Source organism: Amblyraja radiata, chromosome 17 (assembly GCF_010909765.2).
Source record: "Amblyraja radiata isolate CabotCenter1 chromosome 17, sAmbRad1.1.pri, whole genome shotgun sequence".
Classification (NCBI taxonomy): Eukaryota; Metazoa; Chordata; class Chondrichthyes; order Rajiformes; family Rajidae; genus Amblyraja; species Amblyraja radiata.
The window spans coordinates 28636098-28659577 of record NC_045972.1 but is presented as its reverse complement, the minus strand read 5'-3'; the positions used below and the strand labels follow the sequence as shown (position 1 = coordinate 28659577).

Genomic DNA, 23480 nt, shown 5'->3' with positions numbered 1-23480 from the left:
TTTTGGTGAGAACACTGATTTATTTTTGCACTCTATTGGGAAGCTGTTCTTTGGGGATACATGCAAGAGGCAGCGCATCGACGTGGAGCGTGTTCATGCGTCTAATGAATAGTGGATAAGATGCAAGGCGGCCGGGATCGGATGCATGGGGACACGCTTCAACCACACTTAAACAAATTTGCGCCAGCTGAACCTCTCCCCTACCACCCACCAAACCCTGCCTGGAGTATCGGTCTTGAGTGTGCTTGCTGTCAGTCTGTTTCCTTCTCTGGAGCCCCTGGTTGGAGGAAGCCGCGGAAAGCATGGGATGGGCACAGGGATGAGAATTCCCTCTGTTCCGAAATTGTCAATGTGCTTCCTGGTCCCTCTACAACTGGGCCCGCACTAACTTGTTGGTGTCGGCCCGGACCAAGGCGTCGGTGCCGGGCACTCGGTCCTGTTCCGGCCCTGGCGGGGAGATGCGCGGGTCCCGCCGGCCTGGAGAGTGGAACCGAGGCAGCGGACTGCAATGAACGTGGAGTTAAGGCAGTGTTTGTTTGGACCCTTCACATTCAACACGGGGTACAGAAGAGAGCGCACGCAGCCAGTCTGTGGGTGCCGTCCGATACCAGTCAACGGGCAAATCTTACTCCAGCATCTGCAGTAGATAGAAAGCTGGAGGAACTCAACAAGACAGACGGCAACTTGTGATTCCAATATCTGTCCAAGAAAAAGTTTCAGTCTCACACCAAACAAATCGGTGCACGAAGAACATAGTTGACGGTGACCCGGATTAATGAAGCGTTCGGACCCGAAACATCGACTGTCCATTCCCTCCACAGTGTTGTCTTACCCGCTGAGTTCCTCCAGCACTGTTTTTTGCTCTGTTGTACCCAGGTCGTAGCAGTCTGTTTACAGCAATGCTGTCCCACGGCGCCCCCGTCAGCCCATGTGGAGACATTACCGCTGCAGCCCTTGCTCGGGTGTCATGCTTCTGTCCCCGCCTTCCCTTTGGTAGGGGCCGGCTCCCGCTATTCGTTTGCCGTCTCTGGTCTGAAGGTGCTTTAACCCAGTCTCCCGAGAGCTGCGTCTATCGCCCCTCGCCGGCTCCGCCGCTATCATTGAGCAGAAAAGTGCGCAGAAGACCGGCAGTCTCGCTTCAGAGAACTCGCTTGCACGGAGTCTGCCTCGCCTCCCGCCGGGTCTGAACAGTACAGCGCTGCTGGGACACGGAAAGAAACAGTCAATGCCCATTCCACCTCTTACAGAGAGAGCAGCAATCCCGCAGCCTAATCTACAGAACTCCCTCCATCCTGTGGGCGAAGCTCCCCATCTTCCCTCACGCCTTATGGGCTTGTCCCACTTAGGCGATTTTTCAGCTGACTCCCGCCGACTGTCAAGTTACCGGCAGTCGCCTGAAAAAACAGCAACTGGAACGGTGACTGTCAGCGTGGAATCATATTGAATGGCGGTGCTGGCTCGAATGTCCAAATGGCCTACTCCTGCACCCATTTTTCTATGATTCTAATCCTCTCTCTTCTATCAGTAAGCCAGTTCTGAATCCATACAACCAATCACTATGAATCCCATGCATCTAATCTTCTGGATCATTTCACCATGGGGGACTTTATCGATGCCTCACTAAAATCTTGTAGGCAACATCCACCACCCCACCCTCATCAATAACCCAGGTTACCTCCTCAATAAAAATAGTAAAACATGACCTGCCATGCACAAAGCTATGCTGACTGTCTCTAATTAACAGAAGGCAGTGGAGGCCAATTCACTGGATGTTTTCACGAGAAAGTTAGATTTAGCTCTTAGGGCTAAAGGAATCAAGGGATATGAGGAAAAGGCAGGAATGGGGTACTGATTTTAGATGATCAGCTGTGATCATATTGGATGGCGGTGCTGGCTCGAATGGCCAAATGGCCTACTCCTGCACCTATTTTTCTGTTGCTTCTCTCCCCAGACCTTTCATTCCCCTCCATCTCTCACAACAACTCCTTCCATAAGCACTGCTCTGAAGAGGAGCCATTGAAGTCGCAGCCTTGAACATAATCAAATAGTTGTTGAACTGTTCCAGGTCAGCATGGAGATGTGATGCAGGGAGATGCAGAGTAAAACCTCCAGTCTCAGCAGAAACACAATTTCACTCAAGCTCTTCATCACATTTGCAGAGGGCCATATCTTTGCTCCCGTCATAGAACAGTACAGCAGAGGAACATGTGCTGCAGCTGAACAAGATGGCAAGTTAAATTAATCTCTGCTTGCACCTGATCCATCTCCCCAAATTCCATGCACATATATGTGTCCAGTTAAAAACCTCCTAAATGCTACCATCATACAATTCCACCAATACCCCTGGAAGCCCGTCCCAGGCACTACCACTCTCCGTATAAAAAAAAACCTGCCCCGTACATATCCTTTAGAATTTGCCTGTTGTACCTTAAATCTATGCTTGACATTTCCATCCTGTGAAAAAGATTCTGACCTATCTATGCTTCTCATAATATTAAATACTCCTACATGATCTCCCTGCAACCACCCAAGTTCTAAAGAAATAAATCCAACTTTGTCCAACCTCATTGTATTGGCAGCATTCTGGTAAACGTCTTCTGCACCTTCTCCAAACCCTCCATGCCCCCCCACCCACCAACTCACTTTTTCTGGACTTTCTCTCTGTGACCCGCCTGGATGCACACCCACTTTTCCTTTCCCCTCCCGCTGCCCCAGTCATCCCATTCCATCTATATTTCTTCCTCTGGCGTCACATGTTGCCATTTCATCTCTTTGGATTTAGACCCCAAAATCCTTCTGTACATCAATGTTTCTTGCCATTAACTGTATACTTTCCCCTTACATTCGAGAGGTTGAATATAAGGAGAGCGTATACAGTTAATGGCAAGATCCTTAATAGGATGTGCAGAGAGATAGTGGATTCCAAATTCATAGCTCAGTGAAGGTGCCAGCACCAGTAGATGGGGTGATTAAGAATGGCGTATGGTTTAAGTGATGGTTAAGAAGGCTTGCCTTCATTGTTAGGGGCATTGCATATAAGAGTGAGGAAGTCATAATGAAACTTTATGAGACTTTGGCAAGTCTGCAGTTGGTGTATTGCATGCAGTTCTGGTCATTCCATTACAGGAAAAATGTGGAGGCTTTGGAGAAGGTGCAGAGTAGGTTTACCAGAATGTTGCCTGGATTATAGTTTCAGCTACAGGGAGAGGTTGGGGAGACTTGGATTGTTTTCACTGGGAAGTCAAGAGGTTGATAGTAGCATATAGAATTATGAGATGCATAAATAGGATACAGTCACAACCTTTTTCCCCAGGATAGAGATGTCCAACACTAGAGGGCATAGCTATTAAGTGAGTGGGGGAAAGTTTAATGGAGATGTGCAGGGGAGGTTTTTTTTTTTTTTACACAGAGAGTGGTGGGGGCGTGGAACACACTGCCAGGGGTGGTGGAGGTAGATACGATAATGGTGTTTAAGAGGCTTTTAGATAGGTGCATGGAATGCAGGGATTGGAGGTATATTGATGATGTACAGGCAGATAGGATCAGTTTAACTTGGCATCATGTTCAGCACAAACATTGTGGGCCGAAGGGTCTGCTCCTCTGCTGTACTGTTCTATGTTCTAAATGACTTACTGTAGTCAAAGTAGACAACATCCACTTCCCTTCCCTCATCGAGCACCTTTACTCAACTCAAAAATCTCAACCTGGTTCATAAGACATGGTCTCCTATGGCATAGCCATTCTGGCTGTTCTTAATTAGCCCATACTGTTTTAAATGTGAGCAGCTCATATCTCGAAGAATCCTCTCCAATAGCTTCCACACTTCCTTTTTCTTTAAATGGAACAACATTGGCTACTCTCCAGCCCTCTGGGACATCATCTGTGGCTAGAGAGGATGCAAAGATCTTCGCTGAGGGTTCTACAATCTCCTCCATTTCCTCTCTTAATAAACTGGGATGAATCCCATCAGACCCTGGGGATTTATCCACCTTAATGCGGCACAGCACAGTGGCGCAGTGGTGGAGTTGCTGCCTTACAGCGCCCGAGACCTGGGTTCGATCCCGACCACAGGTGCTTGTCTGTACGAAGTTTGTACATTCTCCCCGTGACCTGGGTGTGTTTTCACTGAGATCTTCGGTTTCCTCACACACTCCAACGATGTACAGGTATGTAGGTTCATTGGCTTGACATATGTGTAAAATTGTCCCTAGTGTGTGTAGGATAGTGTTAGTGTGCGGGGATCACTGGTTGGTGTGGATACGGTGGGCTGAAGGGCCTGTTTCCGTGCTGTATTTCTAAACTAAACTAATGCGCTTCAGGAGCCCCAACACCACCTCTTTCTTGATCTCAAACTGTCCTCGCATATTAGGTTTTTCCCCCACTGATCTCACTTTTCTCCGACCTTGCTGAATACACATATAAAGTACTTATTTAGTATCTAATCTCCATCCTCTGACTCCAAGCATAAAATTCCTCAATTACCCTTCAGCAGTTTTACCTTCTCCCTAATTAACTTGATTTTAAGCTTTTCTTTAATCTGGTTTGACATTTCACAGCTCATTTTGGCTCTTATAATTACCTGCTTGAAATCTGCTCTGCTTGCTTTATATTACTCAAAGGGGAGGGGAGAAATAGGTGCAAGCTCAGGTGGGGTGCAGTGGACAGGAGTGGGGGTAAAAGAAAAGGGGGTTGGGGAAGAAGGGAAGGGAGTGGGGGAAAGAAGCAGGCAGCTAGCTACCTAAAATTGGAGAATTCAATGTTCATACCAATGGGTTGTGCCTATCTCGCACCTTTTTCTCTCCTCTCCTCCTCTTCCACCTTCATTCCTTCTTCTAGCTTCACAATTCATATCTCTCCAATTCTTTTGTCTTGCACCTTCTACCTTTTCATCTCTTGCCTTTGACCAACCATGTGCCTATCAAATTCTCCCTCACCTGTATCCATCTATTGCATATCAAGCATTGTCCTGCCTCTCCTCTCTTCCAACTTTCTCCTCCCCACCCCACCCCTCCCCCCCACCCCCTCCCCCTCCCCCTCCCCCGCCCCCCCCCACAGTCAGTCTGAGGAAAGATCCCAACCCAAAACGTCACCTATCCATATTCTCCAGAGATGGTGCTTGATCTGCTGAATTATTCCAGCAGTTGGTGTCTTTTTTTTATACACCAGCAATTTATATACTTCCATTAACTTTGATTTGTACAAATCTTTGATTGTTAGAGATGAGGATGGGAGGAGATGCCTCCTGCTTGCTTGGACATTCAACCTCATGGCTGATCTAATCGTCCTCAAACCCCTTTACCTCTGATTCCCTTGTTGATTAAAGCCACCCACCTCAGTTTGATTTGTAAAGCATTCTATCTCCACACCTTTGTGGGATAAGGAATTGCAAAAACTCAAAGTTACTCCAGCATTTTGTGTCCATCTCAATTTTCTCTGTTGTTTACATATTGAAAATTCTAATAAATCTGATGAAGATAATTGTTCAGCCAGTAAACCATGATTACTACTTTCACTTTCACCGCTTCCCAAACAATGAACTCCAGTGTTTGTTCACGACAAATATTTGGCTTACTGGCGGGCACCTTTCAGCTTTGTCCTTACCATAACAACATTGCTACAAAAGCTTAATTGCAGCAGAAGGACTCTCCGGAATCATCCCGAGTCCCCATTCCCATGAGCATTGTAGGGTCCCAACTCTCCCACCTCCACTCTTGGCCTTACCCAAGCATGTAGCTCCCACAATGGCCTCACCTGCTCCACAGGAGTTCTGCCCCATCACAGCCAAAGAATCGTCCTCTCTACAACCACCACACCAAGATGCAGCCACACTCTGCGGTCGACATGAAGCCGAACCATTGGCAAAACACTCAGGTGAGTGAGGCAGTTCTGGTGGGTACGGAGGGTGACATTAAACACCCCAGCAGGGACTGATTGGATTAGCTCCAAAATGAAGCTTTCTCAAACAGACCTATCAATTAGTCCCAGGATCACAGACAAATCAGAGACAGAGTGTCCCCCTCTCTACAGCCTCCAGTTGTTTCCAACAGTATAAGGAGCTGGAGGGAAGTCTCATCTTTCCATCTCTCTCCCTCCCTGCCCTTGCACCTTTATCTCCCCAACTTCCTCCCATTCCCCTCTCCCCTTCCACTGCTCCAGTTCACTCCACCCTCCTCTTTTCTTCTCTACCCTTTCACCTCTCTTCCCCTCCCGCCATCTTCTCTCTGCTCCCTTGCCCTTCGTCATCCATCTTCTCGGCTCCTCCTCTCCCCCCCTCGCACTCCTCTCCTCTCTCCCTACTCCCCGTCCCTCCTCCACACTTCGCCCTCCCCCTCCCTCCTTACGGTTGCTGTGCTCCACCTCCGCAGCAAGCTGGGAGCTTGCGATGTGATGCCAGAAGGCGCTTCGAGGGAGAATTGTGCTCGGGGGGCAGGAAAAGTGCTCCGGTTCCGCCGATCTGTTTAACAGCTGCAAAACACAACACACAGATGGCTGACCCTGATCCTTCCCTCGTTCACAGGGCAACCTTATTCCTCCAGTACCAGCATCCGTGTCCCATTTCACGAATCGCCGAGTTTGGACAGACTGGATCTCACCTTCCTGTTCGATCCCGGCCTGAACCACTTCATCAGCAGCTTCAGGGCCTGTGATAAGTCACACCACCCCCTGTCCCAAACAGTGCACGGCCCCTCTCCCACCTGGCTGTGGGCAGAGTGGGATTAGACTGTGTGGGACAATACACCAATAACGGTAACTGGTAGAAGGTGCAATTGTGGGGGTACTGAGTGGTATGAATGAGGGGTGCTAGACTGAGTGGGGATCCGGGCAGGTGAGAAGCAGGTTTGACGTGAGAAGTTAGCACAAGAGATGGGGGGGGGGGGGGGGGGAGATTGCAACCTTCACGTGGTCCGCCCTGTTTCGACGAATGCAATCAACCTGGCGTGCACAATCAAATAAGATCAAATAGAACAAGTTGGCCTAGCGAAAGGGCAGAGAGAGTAACAGCAATAGGCACCATCTCGATGAGGCTTTTTTTCCCATGTGTGTATGGAAAGAAAAGATTTAGAGGGATACAAGCCAAATGTGAGCAAATGGGACTAGCTTAGTTGGGACATCTTGGCCAACCTGTTTCCGTGTTGTATGTGGACTTACAGCAACACTGAAGTTGGACATGGAAAAGGGTGGAAGGTGATGGGGGTGCAAGAATAATCTGGGTGTGACAATATAATAGTGGGAAGCCTCCCATTATTCCATCCCTCTTCCCCACTGGTACCTTGGTCCGCATGGGCAAGTTGGGGCAAAGGGCCTGCTCCCATACTGTATGACTCTATGACTCTCTATCTGCCATTCCTTAGCCCATTGGCCAGTTGATCAAGGTCCTGATTAAGACAGTCAGAACCTTTTTACACAGAGTGAGTGTCTGAAGGCACTGCCGGGGACGGTTGTTGAGGCAGATATGTTAGTGGCGTTGGAGAGACTTTTGGATAGACATATGGATATGCAGAGAATGGAGGGATATGGATGATGTACGGGTAGATGAAAGATAGTCTGAGCATCATGTTCGGCACAGGCATTGTGGGCAGGAGGCCCTGGTCTTGTGCTGTACTGTTCCATCCACTGATTTTAGTATAGAATGACTGAAAGGTCAACATGGGCATGGTGGGCCCAAGCGCCTATTTCTGTGGTCTACGACTCTAGGGAGTCATTGTAGATCCTAATTGGTCAAATTAGTAGAAGCCAATTTAATCCAAATGAGAGAGACTAGATTTAGAACCGATTCAGTGGCAGGGCGGAAACATCCAACACGAGAGGGCACAGTAATAAGATGAGAGGGGGAAGGTTTAACGGAGATGCTCAGGGAAAGCTTTTTATACATAGAGTGGTGGGGGCCTGGAACACACAGCCAGGGCTGGTGGTGGTGGAGGAGGCAGATAGGATAGTGGTGTTTAAGAGGCTTTTGGACAGGCACATAGAAGTACAGGGAATAGAGGTATAAGGAGCATTACAGGCAGGCAAGATCAGTTAAACCTGCCATATGTTCGGCACAAACTATGCTGTATGGTTCTATGTTTTTAAAACATCCCATTTCTGTACACGATACCCTGTTGATGAAGGCCAATGAACCAAAAGCTTTCTTGACCACCCTGTCTATCTGTGACAACACTTTCAAGGAAAAATATACATGCAATCCTAGATTCCTCTGCTCCATAACACTCCCCAGAGCTCTGACATTACCTGGGATGGTCCTGCCCTAGTTTGTCTTCCCAAAATGCAAAACTTCACTCATCTGCATTAAACTCCATTAACCATTCTTTAGTGTGCTTGCCCACAATCCTGTGTAAGTCTTGATAATGCATCTTTGCTATCTAAGACGCCACCCACTTTATTGTCATCTGCAAGCTTAGTGATGCCTTGTACATTCTCATCCAAATCGTTGCTATGAACCACAAACTGTAATGGTCCCAGCAACAATCCCCGAGGATCCACTCCAGTTAACGGCATTCATTCTGAATAACAACCTTCCACTATCACTTTTGCTTCCTTCCATTAAGCTAATTATCCAGTCGGCTAGCCCTCCCTGGATCCCATGCAATCTAACCTTCCAGAGCAGCTGACCAATGCCTTGCTGGTCCATATGGACAATGTCTATGACTTTCCCCTCACCAACCTTTTTAGTTGCTTCGTCAAAAAACTCAATCATAGTCGTAAGACACGATCTCCCTGCACAAAACCATGCGGACTAACCCTGATCTACACCTGCCTATCCAAATGCATTATATATATATATAATCCTTCAGAATCCTCTTCAGTAACTTGCCTACCATACATATTGCCTAGCACAGATGACTCGCTGGTCTATAGTTCCCAGGTTTTTTATTGCAGCCCTTCTTAAATAGAGGTACAACATTAGCCACTCTCCAGTCTTCCCGTTCCTCACCCATGTCTAATGCTGATTCATATATTTCATCCAGGGCTGCTGTAATTTCCTATGATGTCCTCGGATATATCCGATCAGGCCCGGGAGATTTATCTACCTCCATATGTGTGAGGACATCCAGCATCTCTCGACTGTAATACAGAATGTCCTCAAGACATCTCCATTGACTGTCCCAAGTTCCCCAGTAGGTGGGGCGGTATCTGGGGAATTCCACTATACTTGTACATTTTATAACAAACTCGACTTGACATGAAAGTATAGGGCAGAAGGTTCAGCAGGTTCTGAGGTGATGTACTTTCCCCTGGATTTAAGTGGTCACATTTAAATGGTCTCTAGAGTGTGCAGCGAACGGTGACTGTGCTGGAGGATGGGATTGCGGCGAAGACCTATCGGGTGGTGCAGACAGGAGGCGTGGGATGGCCCTGCCTCACCTGTCCTATTATTGCAAGGACGCGGAACGCCAGCGGTGTCACCCTCAGGAACCCGCCCACGCCGTGCCCCCGAGCTCCAGTATTTACCCGCACGTTGTTCTCCACCTCCCTTAGCGCGTGCTTGTGTCTCTCAGCTATCGACAGGGTTGCTGTGTGAACTCGCTGGTAAATCTCCTCCCCCTCGCGAGTCTGAAAGGTGAAGACCCCCTCGCCTGTGTCACACAACCTGCAGACAGTGCCAGGCGTTAGCCTGTGACATTGAGGAATCAGGAGGGAGGAGAGAGAGAGAGAGGGACAACGGGGTGTAGGATGGAGAAGGGAAGCCGGATGAGTGAGGGTTGGGAGAAGGAGAGGGAGAAAGTGATACTTAGAGGTGGGTGAGGGGAGGTTGAGAGAGTGGAAGGGGGAGAGGGAGGGGGATGGTAGGGTAGGATAGAGAGGGGAAAGTAGGGGAGGAGGAATTAAGGGGTGCCGACGCGAGAGGGGGGTGCCCTTTCATCGTGGCAATGAAACTCAAGAACAATTTCCAAACATACTGCTTTCCCATTTCCACTCCCACATCACTCCCTAAAACATCCCACCCTCGCATCCTCTTCCCAATATCAACCCATCCACGTCTCTCCCTCCCATATCCTACATTCTACCCTCTCACATGCTCCCTGCCACATCCCCGCCCTGGAGCAGTCTATCCTCCCTCCCCTCCCACGTGCACCTGTCCTTCAACTGTCTTTATTGTCTCCACATCTACCCTCTCCTTCTCCCAACGGTCCACTCTGATCTGTTTCTCTCCCCACACCCCCTTCATGCCATCTCGCTTCACTCTGCTCCCCCCTCCCCCCGCCCCCGGCCTTCGACCACCAGAGGAACTCACCGTCCAGTCTCAAAGGTGAAGCGAGTGGTGTCCCGTCCGTACCTCCGTAGGGAGCTGAGAGGCCAGGTGAGCAGCCTGGTGCGGGTGTTATGGATGTCCCAGAGATAGATATTGTCAGTGGTGATCTGCATCATACACTCGCCATAAATGTCCAGTGTCGGGCACGGGATGAGGTAGACATTAAAACGCTCTGCAGGGATCAAGAGGGAAGCACTTAGGACAGCAGGAACCGATGCGCACGGCGAGGACGAGCCCTGGCAAGTCCTAGGCACTGGATTGTCCTGTCAGGTTGTGCAGAGCTGCAGAGCAGCCCAGACACACCGGGACAAGCGGGTGCTGAAAGCCACAGAGAATGTTGGTGAGTGAGAAGCCCTGCCCTAGCTCTAACTAACTAGAACAGGACAGAGACAAGATGCAGGGAAGGGGTGAACGAAGGATTTTAAAGTTTTGGGCGACAGCAGCAGTAGAGTTATGCCCCTGTCCCACTTAGGAAACCTGAACGGAAACTTCTGGAGACTTTGCGCCCCACCCAAGGTTTCAGTGCGGTTCCCGGAGGTTTTTTGTCAGTCTTCCTACCTGCTTCCACTACCTGCAACCTCCGGCAACCACCTGCAACCTCCAGGAACCGCACGGAAACCTTGGGTGGGGCGCAAAGTCTCCAGAGGTTTCCGTTCAGGTTTCCTAAGTGGGACAGGGGCATCACTGCCTTACAGCACCGGAGACCCAGGTTCAATCCTGACTATGGGTGCTGTCTGTACGGTGTTTGTACATTCTCCTTGTGACTGCGTGGGTTTCCTCAGCGTGCTCCGGTTTCCTCCCACATTCCAAAGACATGCAGGTTTGTAGGTTATTTCCCTCTGTACATTGTCCTTAGTGTGCAGGAAAGAACCACTGTACGGGTGATTGTTGGTCGGCGTGGACTCGGTGAGCCGAAGGGCCTGTTTCCACGCTGTATCTCTGAGCAAAATTAAATTAGAAGCTGGTGGGGACGAAGACATTGCTGGAGGAGGTAACAGGAGGAAGAAGGCAAATTCTTGGACAGGAGCGAAGAGCAGGGCGGCGGATGAAGATGACCAAAGAAAAAGCAAAACCAGGGAGTTGGACTGTGGGGGCCGAATCTACATTGTGTGAGGTGGAGATAGGACAGGTTTGTAATGAAGGAACACAAAAATGCTGGAGAAACTCAGCTGGTGCAGCAGCATCAGGTTTGTAGTGACTTGGGCTAGGCGCAAGTGAGTTGATCTGGCTTGGTTTTTCAATTGGTCGGCATGGTCGAGCATATGTATGTACTGTATACCTCTGTTCCTCAATGACTATGAAACACCGATTCTGGATCAGACAGTGGAAGATAGGTGCACCTTCAAAGTGTGAAAAGAGTAATGGTCACCATTCCTCTCTTGCCCTATCATGGGGCAGGGTGCTCCCTCTCCACACAATGTTGGGGCCCTTGGGCACAGTTGAGAGCTGGTCCCAGTCCAGTTCCGTGACACCACCAGAACCAGACTACAGTCTCACCTGTCCTCAGCCTCAACCCTTCCCCCTACCCTACCCTACTCACTCATGTCACCCCAGGCTCCACTCCCCTCCCCTCGCTCCCTTCAGTGGCTTCTCATCTTCACTAATGTCACTCTTCACTCTGCCCCATCCTTTGCCTATCCTTCATTTCCTCCCTCTCATTCTCATCTATCTTCTCTGTTGATCACTGCCCTCCCTGCCCCCTTCGGACCCCCACACTTCCTCCCCTCCCCTTCCCCTCTGTTCCACAATCAATCCTTCCCTTTCATCTCTATTTCCGCTCCCCCCATCCTTCTCAGTCCCATCCCCCCTTTTCCCTCCCTCCCACTTTGCCTCATCCCCTTCCTAAGCCACCGTTCCACTCTCTCCAATTCTCCTCCCCTCATCCCCCTCCCATTGTCTTCACTCGCCCCTCCCCTACTAACCACCCATCTCCTTACTTTCCCCTCTCACTTTTCCCCTCCCCTCTTGAATCTATCCCTTCCACTTCCCTCCCTCTTCGTCTCCTCCACCCCCACACCCTACACCATTTACCACTCCTTTCCCACTGCACCTCTACTTTCCTCTCTGTCCCCTCCTTCCTTCTTGCACTCCCCTTTCCTCTTTTATTCGCCTCTATCCCCTCCTCTATATCCCAACCGTCTCCACCTCCCTTCTCCTTACCCCCCCCCCCCAAATTACCACTTAGCCATCATCCGTCTGCCACTGCACTCCCCTCTCCTCCTCTCTAATTGTTCCTTTCCACTAACCTCTCTCCTTCCCCCTGCCACTGCTACTCTGCCCTACCCACCTCTCTCCCATCACACATACGTTTACACAAACACATATGAACACAGATGTCTCACCCTTCTGTTCACATACAACGCCGGCAGCCAGCAGATCTGGTTCTCCGAGGCTGATGTTATTTAGTCGGGCCCCCAGGCATTCAATAGAAAGGATTTTGTACCACTCCTCAGCATCGAGCTCTAAAAATGACACACAGTCTGTGAGATATAGTCAAACTCGGCCAAACCAATGTACGGATATTCAGTGCCAGCGACATATTGCCAACATCAATCACTGCCAGGGACACGGTCCAGGGACATTCACCACCAGGAACACACTGCCAGGGACACCCTCTGTCAACGTCACGCACTGCCAAAGTAACTCGCTGCCAGGGAAGGCACTACCATGGACCTTCACTGCCATCAGAGTGCCAGGAACACTCACTGCAGGTTTCACTCACTGCCAGGAAGCTCTGTGCCATGGTCACTCATACTGAGGATCACTCAATGCCAATGTTGCTCACTATCAGTGATGCTCAGTGCCAGGGTGGCTTACCACCAAGGCTAGTCAATGCAAAGGCTGCACTGCCTGGGACATCCAATGTCAGGGACACTCACGGCAGAGACACAAGTTGCCAGGGAATCACTCCAAGGTTCGCCACTCGCTTCCAGGGATACTCACTGCCCGAGTCACTCACTGCCAGAAACACCAACTGGCTGAGCCACTCAATGCCATAGATACTCACTTACATGTATTCTTGCAGCACAGAGCATTTACTGCCAGAGATACTCTTTGTCAGAGGGAATTACTACCTGGGGACACTCACTGCCGGGGACACAGGGAGCACGGTGGCGCAGCGGTAGAGTTGCTGACGTACAACGCCAGAGACCCGGGTTTGATCCTGACTATGGGTCCTCTGTGTACGGAGTTTGTACGTTCTCCCATTACCCTGCGTGAGTTTCCTCCCACACTCCAGACATACGGGTTTGTAGGTTAATTGGCTTGGCAAAATTGTAAATTGTCCCTAGAGTGTAGGATAGTGCTAATGTGCCGGGATCGCTGGTTGGCATGGACTCGGTGGGCTGAAGGGCCTGTTTCTGCACTGTATCTCTATCTCTAAACTAAACACTCAATGCCAGAGGCACTCACTGCTAGTGTCATTCACTGCCAGGGACATACTCACTGGGCTATTGGACTACAAAGCTGTCACGATGATAGCTGTGAAGACCACATGGGTTAACATTCACTGGAATACACTTCCATGTTACAGATTCTTGTTGTTTTCTTCTATCCTCTCATCAGTTCCACGGGCATCAGCCTTCACTGGGACCCAGTTCCTCTGGGATTTACTGGGATCCAGTGACAGCAACAATCTCTGGTAATATTTCCCAACTGATATAATTGACAAATACTGCCCCTCAGCGATGACAGAATGTCCCCCTTCCCCCTCCAACCCCCTGACGGGATGTACATCTGGAGGGCCTACCTGAGTCACAAGTGAAGGTGCGGGAGCTGTTGTCGTTGAAGGTGAGAGCGACCGCCTGGCGCTTGGTGTCCTTCGGTAAACGGACAACCGTCTTCACACTGCTCATCTCCGTCACCTGAGCAGAGACCAAAACAGGCAGACAGGAGAGGTTGGAATTCTCTATTGAGTGTGTGCGTACGACAGTTGTGCAGAAGAGAAAAGTGAGTGAGCGAGACAGAGTGAGACAGTGTGTGGATAAGGCAAACAGGAGAGAGAGCTATCACTGCAGCAAGAGAGCAAGTAATTGAGAAGAGATGTTAACACAAAGAGGACGGGCAGCTGGGGAGGTGATGAATGGCAGTAACAGTGCGAGCTACAGAATGCGTCAGTGAGAGTAGGAGTAATTGACAGAGGGAGCTAGCAACAGAAGTAGCACCGGAGGGCATTAGTGACGGAGGGTGTGAGTGATAGTGGAATTCATTGATGGAGTGAATGAGTAACACGAAAATGAGTGATAGTGGGCATAAGTGAGATAGGGTGTGAGTGACACAGTGAAGATAAGACAGTGGGATTGCATGACGGAGGGAGTGTGTGATGGGGGAGTGATTGACAGTGGGAGTAATTTACAGAGGGACTGAGTGACAGAGCGAGTGGAAGATGAAGTGGCTGACAGAGGAAGTGAGTGATGAGATAAGTGAATGACAGAGGGATGCAATGACAGAGAGAGTGATGCCAGGAGAGAATAAATGACAGAGAGCTGAGTGATGGATGGAGTTAGTGCTTGAGTGATACGCAGAATTTTATAGTCAAATTTGTCTCCATCTCCATCTAAGAGTTTGCAGATGATGCCACTACACCAGGGCAGCACAGTGGCACCAGGACAGCACAGCGGTGCAGTGGTAGAGTTGATGCCTTACTGCATCAGAGTCCCGGGGGGATCCTGACTACGGGTGCTGTCAGTACAGAGTTTGTAAGTTCCCCCTGTGACTTCCCACATGTTCTTCCCACATGCCAAAGACGTACAGGTTTGTGGGATAATTAGCTTCTGTAAATTGCCCCTAGCGTGTCAGATGCGTAACTGGGATAACATAGAACTAGTGTATTGGCTCAGTGGGCCCAATGGCCTGTTTCCACACTGTACCCCCCCCCCCCAATCAGCATCAATGGTGCTGAAGTGAAAATGGTTTCAAGTTAAGTTCCTTGGCATTAATATTACCAACAACTGTCATGGGCCAAACACATTGAAGCAACAGCCAAGAAGGCACACCATGCATCTACTTCCTCAGGAGAGTAAGGAAATTCGACCACCAGGGGCGGTATAGAATGGCAGCTCCGCCGGCAATCAGTTCGTTTTTTCATCTTTTATTAATTTTTAGTGTTTGTTAAAAGTTTATTTTAATGTTCTTCGGTTTGTCTTATGTGGGGGGAGGGGATCGGGTGAAACTTTTTTTCAGGTTCTCACCTTGCCAGAGATGCGATTGATTTCGCATCGCATTCTCCGGCGCGCTCTGCGGCCTTCCATCGATGGAGCTGGAGGCCTCCTCGCACTGTCGTGAGCCTCACCAAGGAGCGCGGACTTAACATCGGAGCTGATCCCTTGCCTGGGATCGCTCCAACCGCGGCCTGCGGACTTTACCATCAAGGGCTCGCATTCTCGGGAGAGGCCACGTCAAGAGCTCCAACGTCGCAGAAGGTTTGACCAGCCCCGACACGAGGTTCGATTGACCAGCGCGGGGGAGCTGACATCCCCCCGATGCAGGAGCTGATCACCTCGACGCAGAGGGCCCAAACGCCGCCGGCTACGGGAGTCAAGATCGTCCCGTCAACGGAGGGCTCGAGGCCCCCGACCGCGGAAGAACAAAGGGAAGAGACTTGAACTTTATTTCGCCTTCAGTCACAGTGAGGAATGTGTAGGAGTTACTATGGTGGATGTTCATGTTTAAATGTGTTTTGGGTGATCTGTTGCTTTTAATTGTATGACTGACTTGGCAAATTAAATTCCTCGTATGTTGCAAAACATACTTGGTGAATGAAGTACTATTCTGATTCAGATTTGTCTCCAATGACTCTTACATACTTATACAGAGGCACCATAGAAAGCATACTGTCGGTTACATCACTGCTTGGTTTGGAAACAGTTCTGTCCAAGGCCGCAAGAAACTGCAGAGTGTTGTAGATGTAGTTCAGTCCATAACACAGACCAGACTCCCACCATTGCCTCCATCTAAACCTCATGCTGCTTCGGAAAGCTGCCAGCATAATCAAAGACTTGTCCTAATACAGACGCGTGAAAGCATGCCCTACCAAATTCTTCCCGTCTATTACCAGGCTTCTGAATGGCCCTTCCTTAAGCTAGGGTACTGTCCGATTCACCTCTTCCACATTGTGGACACTTGACTTTGTATATGGAAATGATGCACTACAATACTAAGAACAATATTCTGCACTCTGCACCTTCCCCTTTGTTCTATTTAATGTACTCGAGTTTGATTTGATTGTAATTCTATATGGTATATCTGATCTGTTTGGATAACATACAAAACAAAGTTTTATTTTGTGCCTCAGTACATGTGACAACAATAAACCTAAACCTAAAGGTAGTAAGTGAAAGAGGGAGTGAATAACTGATGGAGTGTGATAGGCAGAGTGTGTAACAAAATGTGTGAGTGATGGTGAAAAAGTGATAGCGGAAACTAGTGAGAGAGGGAGTAAGTGGCAGAGGGTTTAATGACAAATGGTGAGTGACAGGGGGTGTGACAGAGGAACTGCGTGACAGTGAGTGACCAGAGGAGTGAGTGACTGAAGAAGTAAATGAAAGAGGGTGAGAGTCACAGACCTCTGTCTGTTCACTCAGACAGAGGATGTGAGTGAAAAAGGGAGTTGTTGAAAGAGGGAGCGAGTGACAGAAGGAATGAGTGACAGTACGAGTCAGTGGAGGACCTACTCAGTGAACGGTGGAGCTCTGAGGAGTGTTGGAGAGCAGAGGGATCTGGGAGTAACGTACATAGTTCGTTGACAGCGACATCACAGGTAAATAGGCTGGTCTGGCCTTCATCAGCCAGAGCATTGGGAATAGGTTGGGAGTTCATGTTGCAATTGTATAAGACGTTGGTGAGGGTGCATTTAGAGTATGGTGTTCAGTTTGGGGCACCATGTTATAGGAAAGGTATTGTCAAGCTGGAAAGGTTGCAGAGCTACAGGAACACATTGAGCAGGCTAGGACTCTATTCCCTGGAGCGCAGGAGGATGAGGGGTGATCTTATAGAGGTTTACAAATTCACGAGAGGAATAGATCGGGTAGATGCACAGAGATTTTTGCTCATAGTAGGGGAATCGAGGACCAGGGGACATAGGTTTAAAGTGAGGGGGGAAAGATTTAATAGGAACCCGAGGGGTAACTTTTTCATGTAAAGGGTGGTAGGTGTATGGAAAGAGTTGCCCGAGGGGGTAGTTGACACAGGTACTATCGTAACGTATAAGAAACATTTAGAAAGGTACATGGATTGGACACATTTAGAGGGATATGGGACAAATGCAGGCAGATTGGACTAGTGTAGCTGGCACATGTCTGCTGGTCTGGGCACGTTGGGCCAAAGGGTCTGTTTCCACACTGTATGACTCAATGAGTGATGGAGGGGGTGTGTGGCATAGGGTGTGAGTGATGGAGGGAGAAACTGACAAAGGGAGTGAGTGGTAATGGGTGTAAGGAGCATTGGAGGTGTGTGAGAGTGGGAGTGATGGAGCAAGTGAGTGATGAATGAGCAGCGTGACAGAAGGAGTGATTGGCAGAGAGTGCGGTGGCGTAGGGTGTGAATATCCAAGCAAGAGACTAACAGAGATTGTGAATTGTCGAAGGAACGAATGACAGACAGACAGATTGCATGACAGGCTGTGAGTGACCAAGCAAGTGAGTGAATTAATGCGAGTGTTAGAGGTGGTGTCTGACAGAGGGAGTAGGTGACAAATGGTTGGAGTGATAAAGAGAGTAGATGACTGAGGGCGAGAGTGACCACGGGAGTGAACGACAAAGAGAGTGTGCAACAGAGGGAGTGAGTTGTTCACCTCTGAAGGGGAGAGTGACCGAAGGTGTGAATGGCAGATGATGGTGGCAGCGGGTGTGAGTGATGGAGGGGAAGGGCAGGTCGTCACAGGATCCCATCCACAACTAACACTGGGCTCAACAATTTACCTTGGGAGTCCCTTTGAGGTTGGCTGATTTCTCATCTGAATACTTCTCCAATCTCCGGGGTCCTTTGCTGGAAGATTTCTTGAAGACGAGCCAGCATCTTCGGTAGATCTGAAACGTGGGCAAAACATTGAGATTTTGCTGCAGTTCTGAATGGAATATGTTTGAGGAGCCCTAGCACCACTCTCTCTGAAGTCCCACCCAAAGACAAGAACAACATGCACCTTGCCAAGCATTTCCAGCTAGTTCACCCTGCTATCACACCCTCTATATGCATTGCTTGTACCCAGAGTGAAGTGTGTCGTCTGTATTCTGGCAGACATGTGGCCTGTATCCAGAGTCATATGGGTCACCTCTACCCGAGGGAGAAGTACTGCTGGCATCCCAGGGATATGCACCACCTGTATCCAAGGGAGATACACTACCTGTACTCAGTCGAGCAATGCGCCTGTACACAAGTGAGCGGCACTGCTTCTATCTGAATAAGCAGCATTTTCTGCATCTGGAGGGTGGAGCGAAGTTTGTACCTGAAGAAAGAGTGCTGCCTGTGCCGGGACGAGGAGGGCCAAGGTATGCTGTTGCCTGGTCCCGAGTGATTCTATGATGACAATAACCATGCTGTGGATTTTTAGACACCGAGAATATTACTGAAGACCAACAGGCCTCTGGGCGTTGAGCGCTCAGGAAGCGTGGAGTTCGGGCAGAAGAATGGATAATGTATTCTCAGCGCTGATCTTGAGATCTAATTCAGCATGGAGCAACCTCTAACTGTGATGCCTGTGGACCTCTCTCCCTGGAGGCTGAATGTTGCAAAGCTTCAGACAGAAGGGAACCGCTGAGGGCGTTGGCAAAGACTGGCATAGCATTGGGCTTGTATGCTTGTGCCACGGGCAACAGGGAGAAGACAGCAGGTTGCGTGTGAGGAAGAGATCGATGGGCATATTTTTGGAGAGGGAGAGAAAGAGAGAGCAGCTGATCCCACGCTTGCCCTCAGCCACCATTCCCATCCCTCGGCTCCATCTTCCCTCTCACTCCCACTGTAACCCGTCTACTCTGAGGTTGTTGTGCTTGGCACTGTGGGTTTCAATGGGACAATAATGCCCAACGATGTCACACTTACCCCCAGCTTTCTGCTCCTCATCCTCACATACCCCTGTTTCACAATGTCATTGAAATTGGAAGCCATTCTGAGGGCGAGTCTTGCAACACATTGGCTCTGCGATTTTTCTGCTTAGTCTCCGCTTGTTGGTCTCTTCGCCACGTGCTCAGTGTGTGTGCTACCATCTCCACACAACCTCCATCGTTGCCCAGCAGCCAGCTATTCAACAAAGCAAAGTAGGTTAACAGACAAAGGACTAGAATTCTTCACACTGACCGACTGCAGAGTTCTCCAAGTGTGCCTTACAACTCCAACCAATTCCCACCCTCCCAGAAGCTGGAGGGATTTTGAAGCTCCAGCATGAAATTCACCCTATCAACAATAGTCTTAGAGATTCATAGAGTCATACAGCTGGGAAACAGGTCCTTCGCCCCAACGTCCATGCCGACTAAGATTTCTGTGGTGAAGAATTCATAGGTTGGCAAAATTTATGTTAATCTCACTGAACTGGCCTTCCCCTTATCTTTAGTGAATAGAGAAGAGATGATATGCTTGAAGACTCATCAAATGAGGTTTTAAGGGTTGAACAATGGAACAAAAGAGGGGCAATCACATTACTGGGACTGAACAATAGCTGCTCAGCAAATCACAGGGAAACAGAGAACAAATGATTTAATCACACAAATGTACTGCACTGAAATGAGCCCATCAGCAGTACATTACATTCCTGCCAACTATGCTCATCCCATTTACTCACATTAGACATATTCCCCTGCGCCATTACAAATCCCATTTGCATAACGTAACTGCATGTGCCTCCACCGTGGAGATGTAGGGATGGGTGGAGAAAGATCACTTGCAGGCAAAGGAGATCTCATTCGGCACAGACATTGTAGGCTGAAGAGCCTATTCCTGTGTTGTACTGTTCTATGCAAGTAATCTCTCTTTGAACTATAAACCAGTAGGCCTAACATCTGTGGTGGGCAAGTTAATGGAAAAGATTCTGAGGATAAGATATATATGCATTTGGATAAACAAGAGCAGATTAGGGATAGTCAGCATGGTATTGTACATGGAAGATCATGAATCTGATTGGGTTTTTTGAAGAAATAACCAAAAAGGTTGATGAGGGCAAAACCGTAGACATTGTCTATATGGACTTCGGCAAGCCATTTGAAATGATTTTGATGTTCGCATTGTAGGCTGCTCTACAAGGTTGGATCGCATGGGATCCAGGAGAGCTAGCGGATTGGAAGGAATCAGAGGGAAATGGTGGAAGGTTGTTTTTCAGACTGTGACTAGTGGTGTTCCTCAGGGTCTATTGCTTATATGGTTTATATTAATTACTAGACCAAGTGCAGACCCGTTGGGTCTGTTCCCCCAACGTGCGGTTGTGGGGGGAGGGGGGGGGGGGGAGGTGGCATGCAGCGTCACACACTAACTACCCCTCCCCCACACTCATGCTAATGGAGGGGAAGAGGGGGGAGAGAGAGAGAGAGCGAGAGAGGGTGGGAGAGAGAGAGGGGGAGGGGGGGAGGTAGAGAGAGGGTGTGAGAGGGGAGAGGAGAGGTGGAGGGAAGGGGTAGGGGTGTGTGGAGGGGAGGGGGTTTAAAGGGAAGGGATGGTGGGGGGGGAGGAGGGGGAGAAAAAAGAGGGGAGAGAGAGAGGGGGGGGAGGGGAGGGGAGGGAGGAGAGGGGAGGGGGGGGGAGAGGAGATGGAGGGGGGGGGGGAGGAGGGAGGGGGGGGAGAGGAGAGGGGGGGGGGGAGAGGGGAGGGGGGGAGGAGGAGAGGGGAGGGGCGGGGGAGGGGGAGAGGGGAGGGGGGGGGAGAGAGGGGGGGGCGGGACGAGGAGAGGAGGGAGGGGGGAGAGAGAGGAGAGGGCGGGGTCGCTGGAGAGGAGAGGGGGAGAGGGAGAGGGGGCGAGGAGGAGAGGGGGGAGAGAGGAGAGGGAGGCGATGACGATGGATGAGGGGTGCGAGAGGAGACTTGGAGGGAGGGGGGGAGAGGAGAGGAGAGGGGAGGGGGGGGAGAGAGAGAGGGAGCGGGGGGAGAGGGAGAGGGAGGGTGGGCGATCGGGACGAGCAGAGGGAGGGGGGGATGAGGACGAGGGAGGGGGCGACGAGGAGAGTCCTAGGAGAGGAGAGGGAGGGGGGAGGAGGCGAGGGGGGGAGAGGACGAGGTGGGGGAGAGGAGAGGTGGGGCGAGAGGAAGAGGGGGGAGAGGAGGAGAGGGGGGGAGAGAGAGGGGAGGGGGGAGAGGGAGAAGGACCGAAAGGAAGAGAGGAGAAGGAGAGAGAGAGGGACGGAGGAGAGGATAAGAGGAGAGGGCAGAGGAGAGGGAGAGAGGGAAAGAGGAGAGGGAGGGGGAGGAGAGGGAAGGGGGGGAGAGGAGAGGGGGGGAGAGGAGAGGGGGGGAGAGGAGAGGGGGGGAGAGGAGAGGGGGGGGAGAGGGGGGGAGAGGAGAGGGGGGAGAGGAGAGGGGGGGGGAGAGGAGAGGGAGGGGAGAGGAGAGGGAGGGGAGAGGGAGAGGGGAGGGGGGGGAGGGGGGGGAGGGGGGGAGAGGAGAGGGAGGGGAGAGGAGAGGGAGGGGAGAGGAGAGGGAGGGGAGAGGAGAGGGAGGGGGAGAAAGAGAGGGAGGGGAGAGGAGAGGGAGGGGGGAGAGGGGAGGGGGGGAGAGGAGAGGGAGGGGAGAGGGGGGAGGGGAGAGGAGAGGGAGGAGAGGGAGGGGGGGAGAGGGAGGGGGGGGAGAGGAGAGGGAGGGGGGTTAGAGGAGAGGGCAGGGGGGGAGGAGAGGAGAGGGAGGGGGGGAGAGGAGAGGGAGGGGGGGAGAGAGAGGGAGGGGGGGGAGAGGAGAGGGAGGGGGGAGAGGAGAGGGAGGGGGGGAGAGGAGAGGGAGGGGGGAGAGGAGAGGGAGGGGGGGAGAGGAGAGGGAGGGGGGGAGAGGGAGAGGAGAGGGAGGGGGGGAGAGGAGAGGGAGGGGGGGGAGAGGAAAGGGAGGGGGGGAGAGGAAATGGAGGGGGGGGAGAGGAGAGGGAGGGGGGGGAGAGGAGAGGGAGGGGGGGAGAGGAGAGGGAGGGGGGGGAGAGGAGAGGGAGGGAGAGAGGAGAGGGAGAGGGGAGAGGAGAGGGAGGGGGAGAGGAGGAGGGCGAGGGAGAGGAGAGGGAGGGGGAGAGGGGGGGAGGGGAGAGGGAGGGGGGGAGAGGAGAGGGAGGGGGGGGAGAGGAGAGGGAGGGGGGAGAGGAGAGGGAGGGGGGAGAGGAGAGGGAGGGGGGAGAGGAGAGGGAGGGGGGAGAGGGAGGGGGAGAGGAAGGGAGGGGGGAGAGGAGAGGGAGGGAGGGGGGGGAGGGGAGAGGGGGAGGGGAGAGGGAGGGGGAAGGGGGAGGGGAGGGGGGGGGGGGGGGGAGAGGGGGAGGGGGGAGAGGAGGGAGAGGAGAGGGGGGGGGGGGGGGGAAGAGAGAGTGCCTTTTTACTTCAACCCAAACCCAAATAACCATTTGCAGGCAGTGCTTTTTTACCTCTAACCATATTTTCATTTTCAAACCAAATTAAGGGTACTCACAGTGCTGTAGACATTTGTCAGTGTCATTCAGAGCTCTGATTGAGGCACACCACTTGCAGAGACTGATTGAGGCACACCACTTGCAGAGACTGATTGAGGCACACCACTTGCAGAGACTGATTGAGGCACACCACTTCCTGGTTTTATTGTCCCTCCCCCTCCCTCCAGCAGGGGCAGCAGAGAGAATGGGGAATTTTGTAAAAACATTAATATCTCTGTCAATTTTCATCGACGGGAAAAATCCTCGGCACACATGCGGCGGAGGGGGGCCCTGAGCGAGGTGGCCAAAAATGACGGCCGTAGGTGGCGATGTACTCTCGGAAATCGCAGCACAGAAAGCCAAAACCGGTCAAGAACACTTTTAGTAATATAGATTTGGATGAGATTGTAGAAGGCATGATTAATAATTGTGCAGATGACACTAACGTGGGTGATAGCAAAGATCGTGAAAATGGCTATCAAAAATTATAGCAGAATCTTGATCATTTGGTCAAATGGCTGAAAAATGGTTAATGGAGTTTAATGCAGATAAGTGAGAGATTTATTAGTTTAGTTTAGACATAGAGCCCTTCGGCCCACTGAGTCCGCGCCCACCAGTGAGTCCCATACACTATTACTATCCTACTAATGTAGCTGGGATATTGTTGGGCGGTG

The 23480-nt window shown here is 50.9% G+C and overlaps 1 protein-coding gene across 3 annotated transcripts in view; it reads right to left on the bottom strand.

The window, feature by feature from the left end:
* The window catches only part of dok4 (docking protein 4), a 28570-nt gene continuing 5090 nt past the window's right edge, over positions 1 to 23480 (bottom strand). The window contains exons 2-9 of one of the 3 annotated variants that reach the window (XM_033035941.1): positions 19289 to 19486; positions 18172 to 18279; positions 14004 to 14118; positions 12598 to 12717; positions 10238 to 10427; positions 9454 to 9616; positions 6342 to 6465; positions 1 to 1201 (exon numbers count right to left, since the gene is read on the bottom strand). In XM_033035941.1, coding sequence (XP_032891832.1) covers positions 1098 to 1201; positions 6342 to 6465; positions 9454 to 9616; positions 10238 to 10427; positions 12598 to 12717; positions 14004 to 14118; positions 18172 to 18279; positions 19289 to 19354 — 990 coding nt within the window. In that variant the 5' untranslated portion in view covers positions 19355 to 19486 and the 3' untranslated portion in view covers positions 1 to 1097. The remainder of the gene's footprint in view (positions 1202 to 6341; positions 6466 to 9453; positions 9617 to 10237; positions 10428 to 12597; positions 12718 to 14003; positions 14119 to 18171; positions 18280 to 19288; positions 19487 to 23480) is intronic. The other 2 variants (XM_033035942.1, XM_033035943.1) reach the window with 2 other exon arrangements.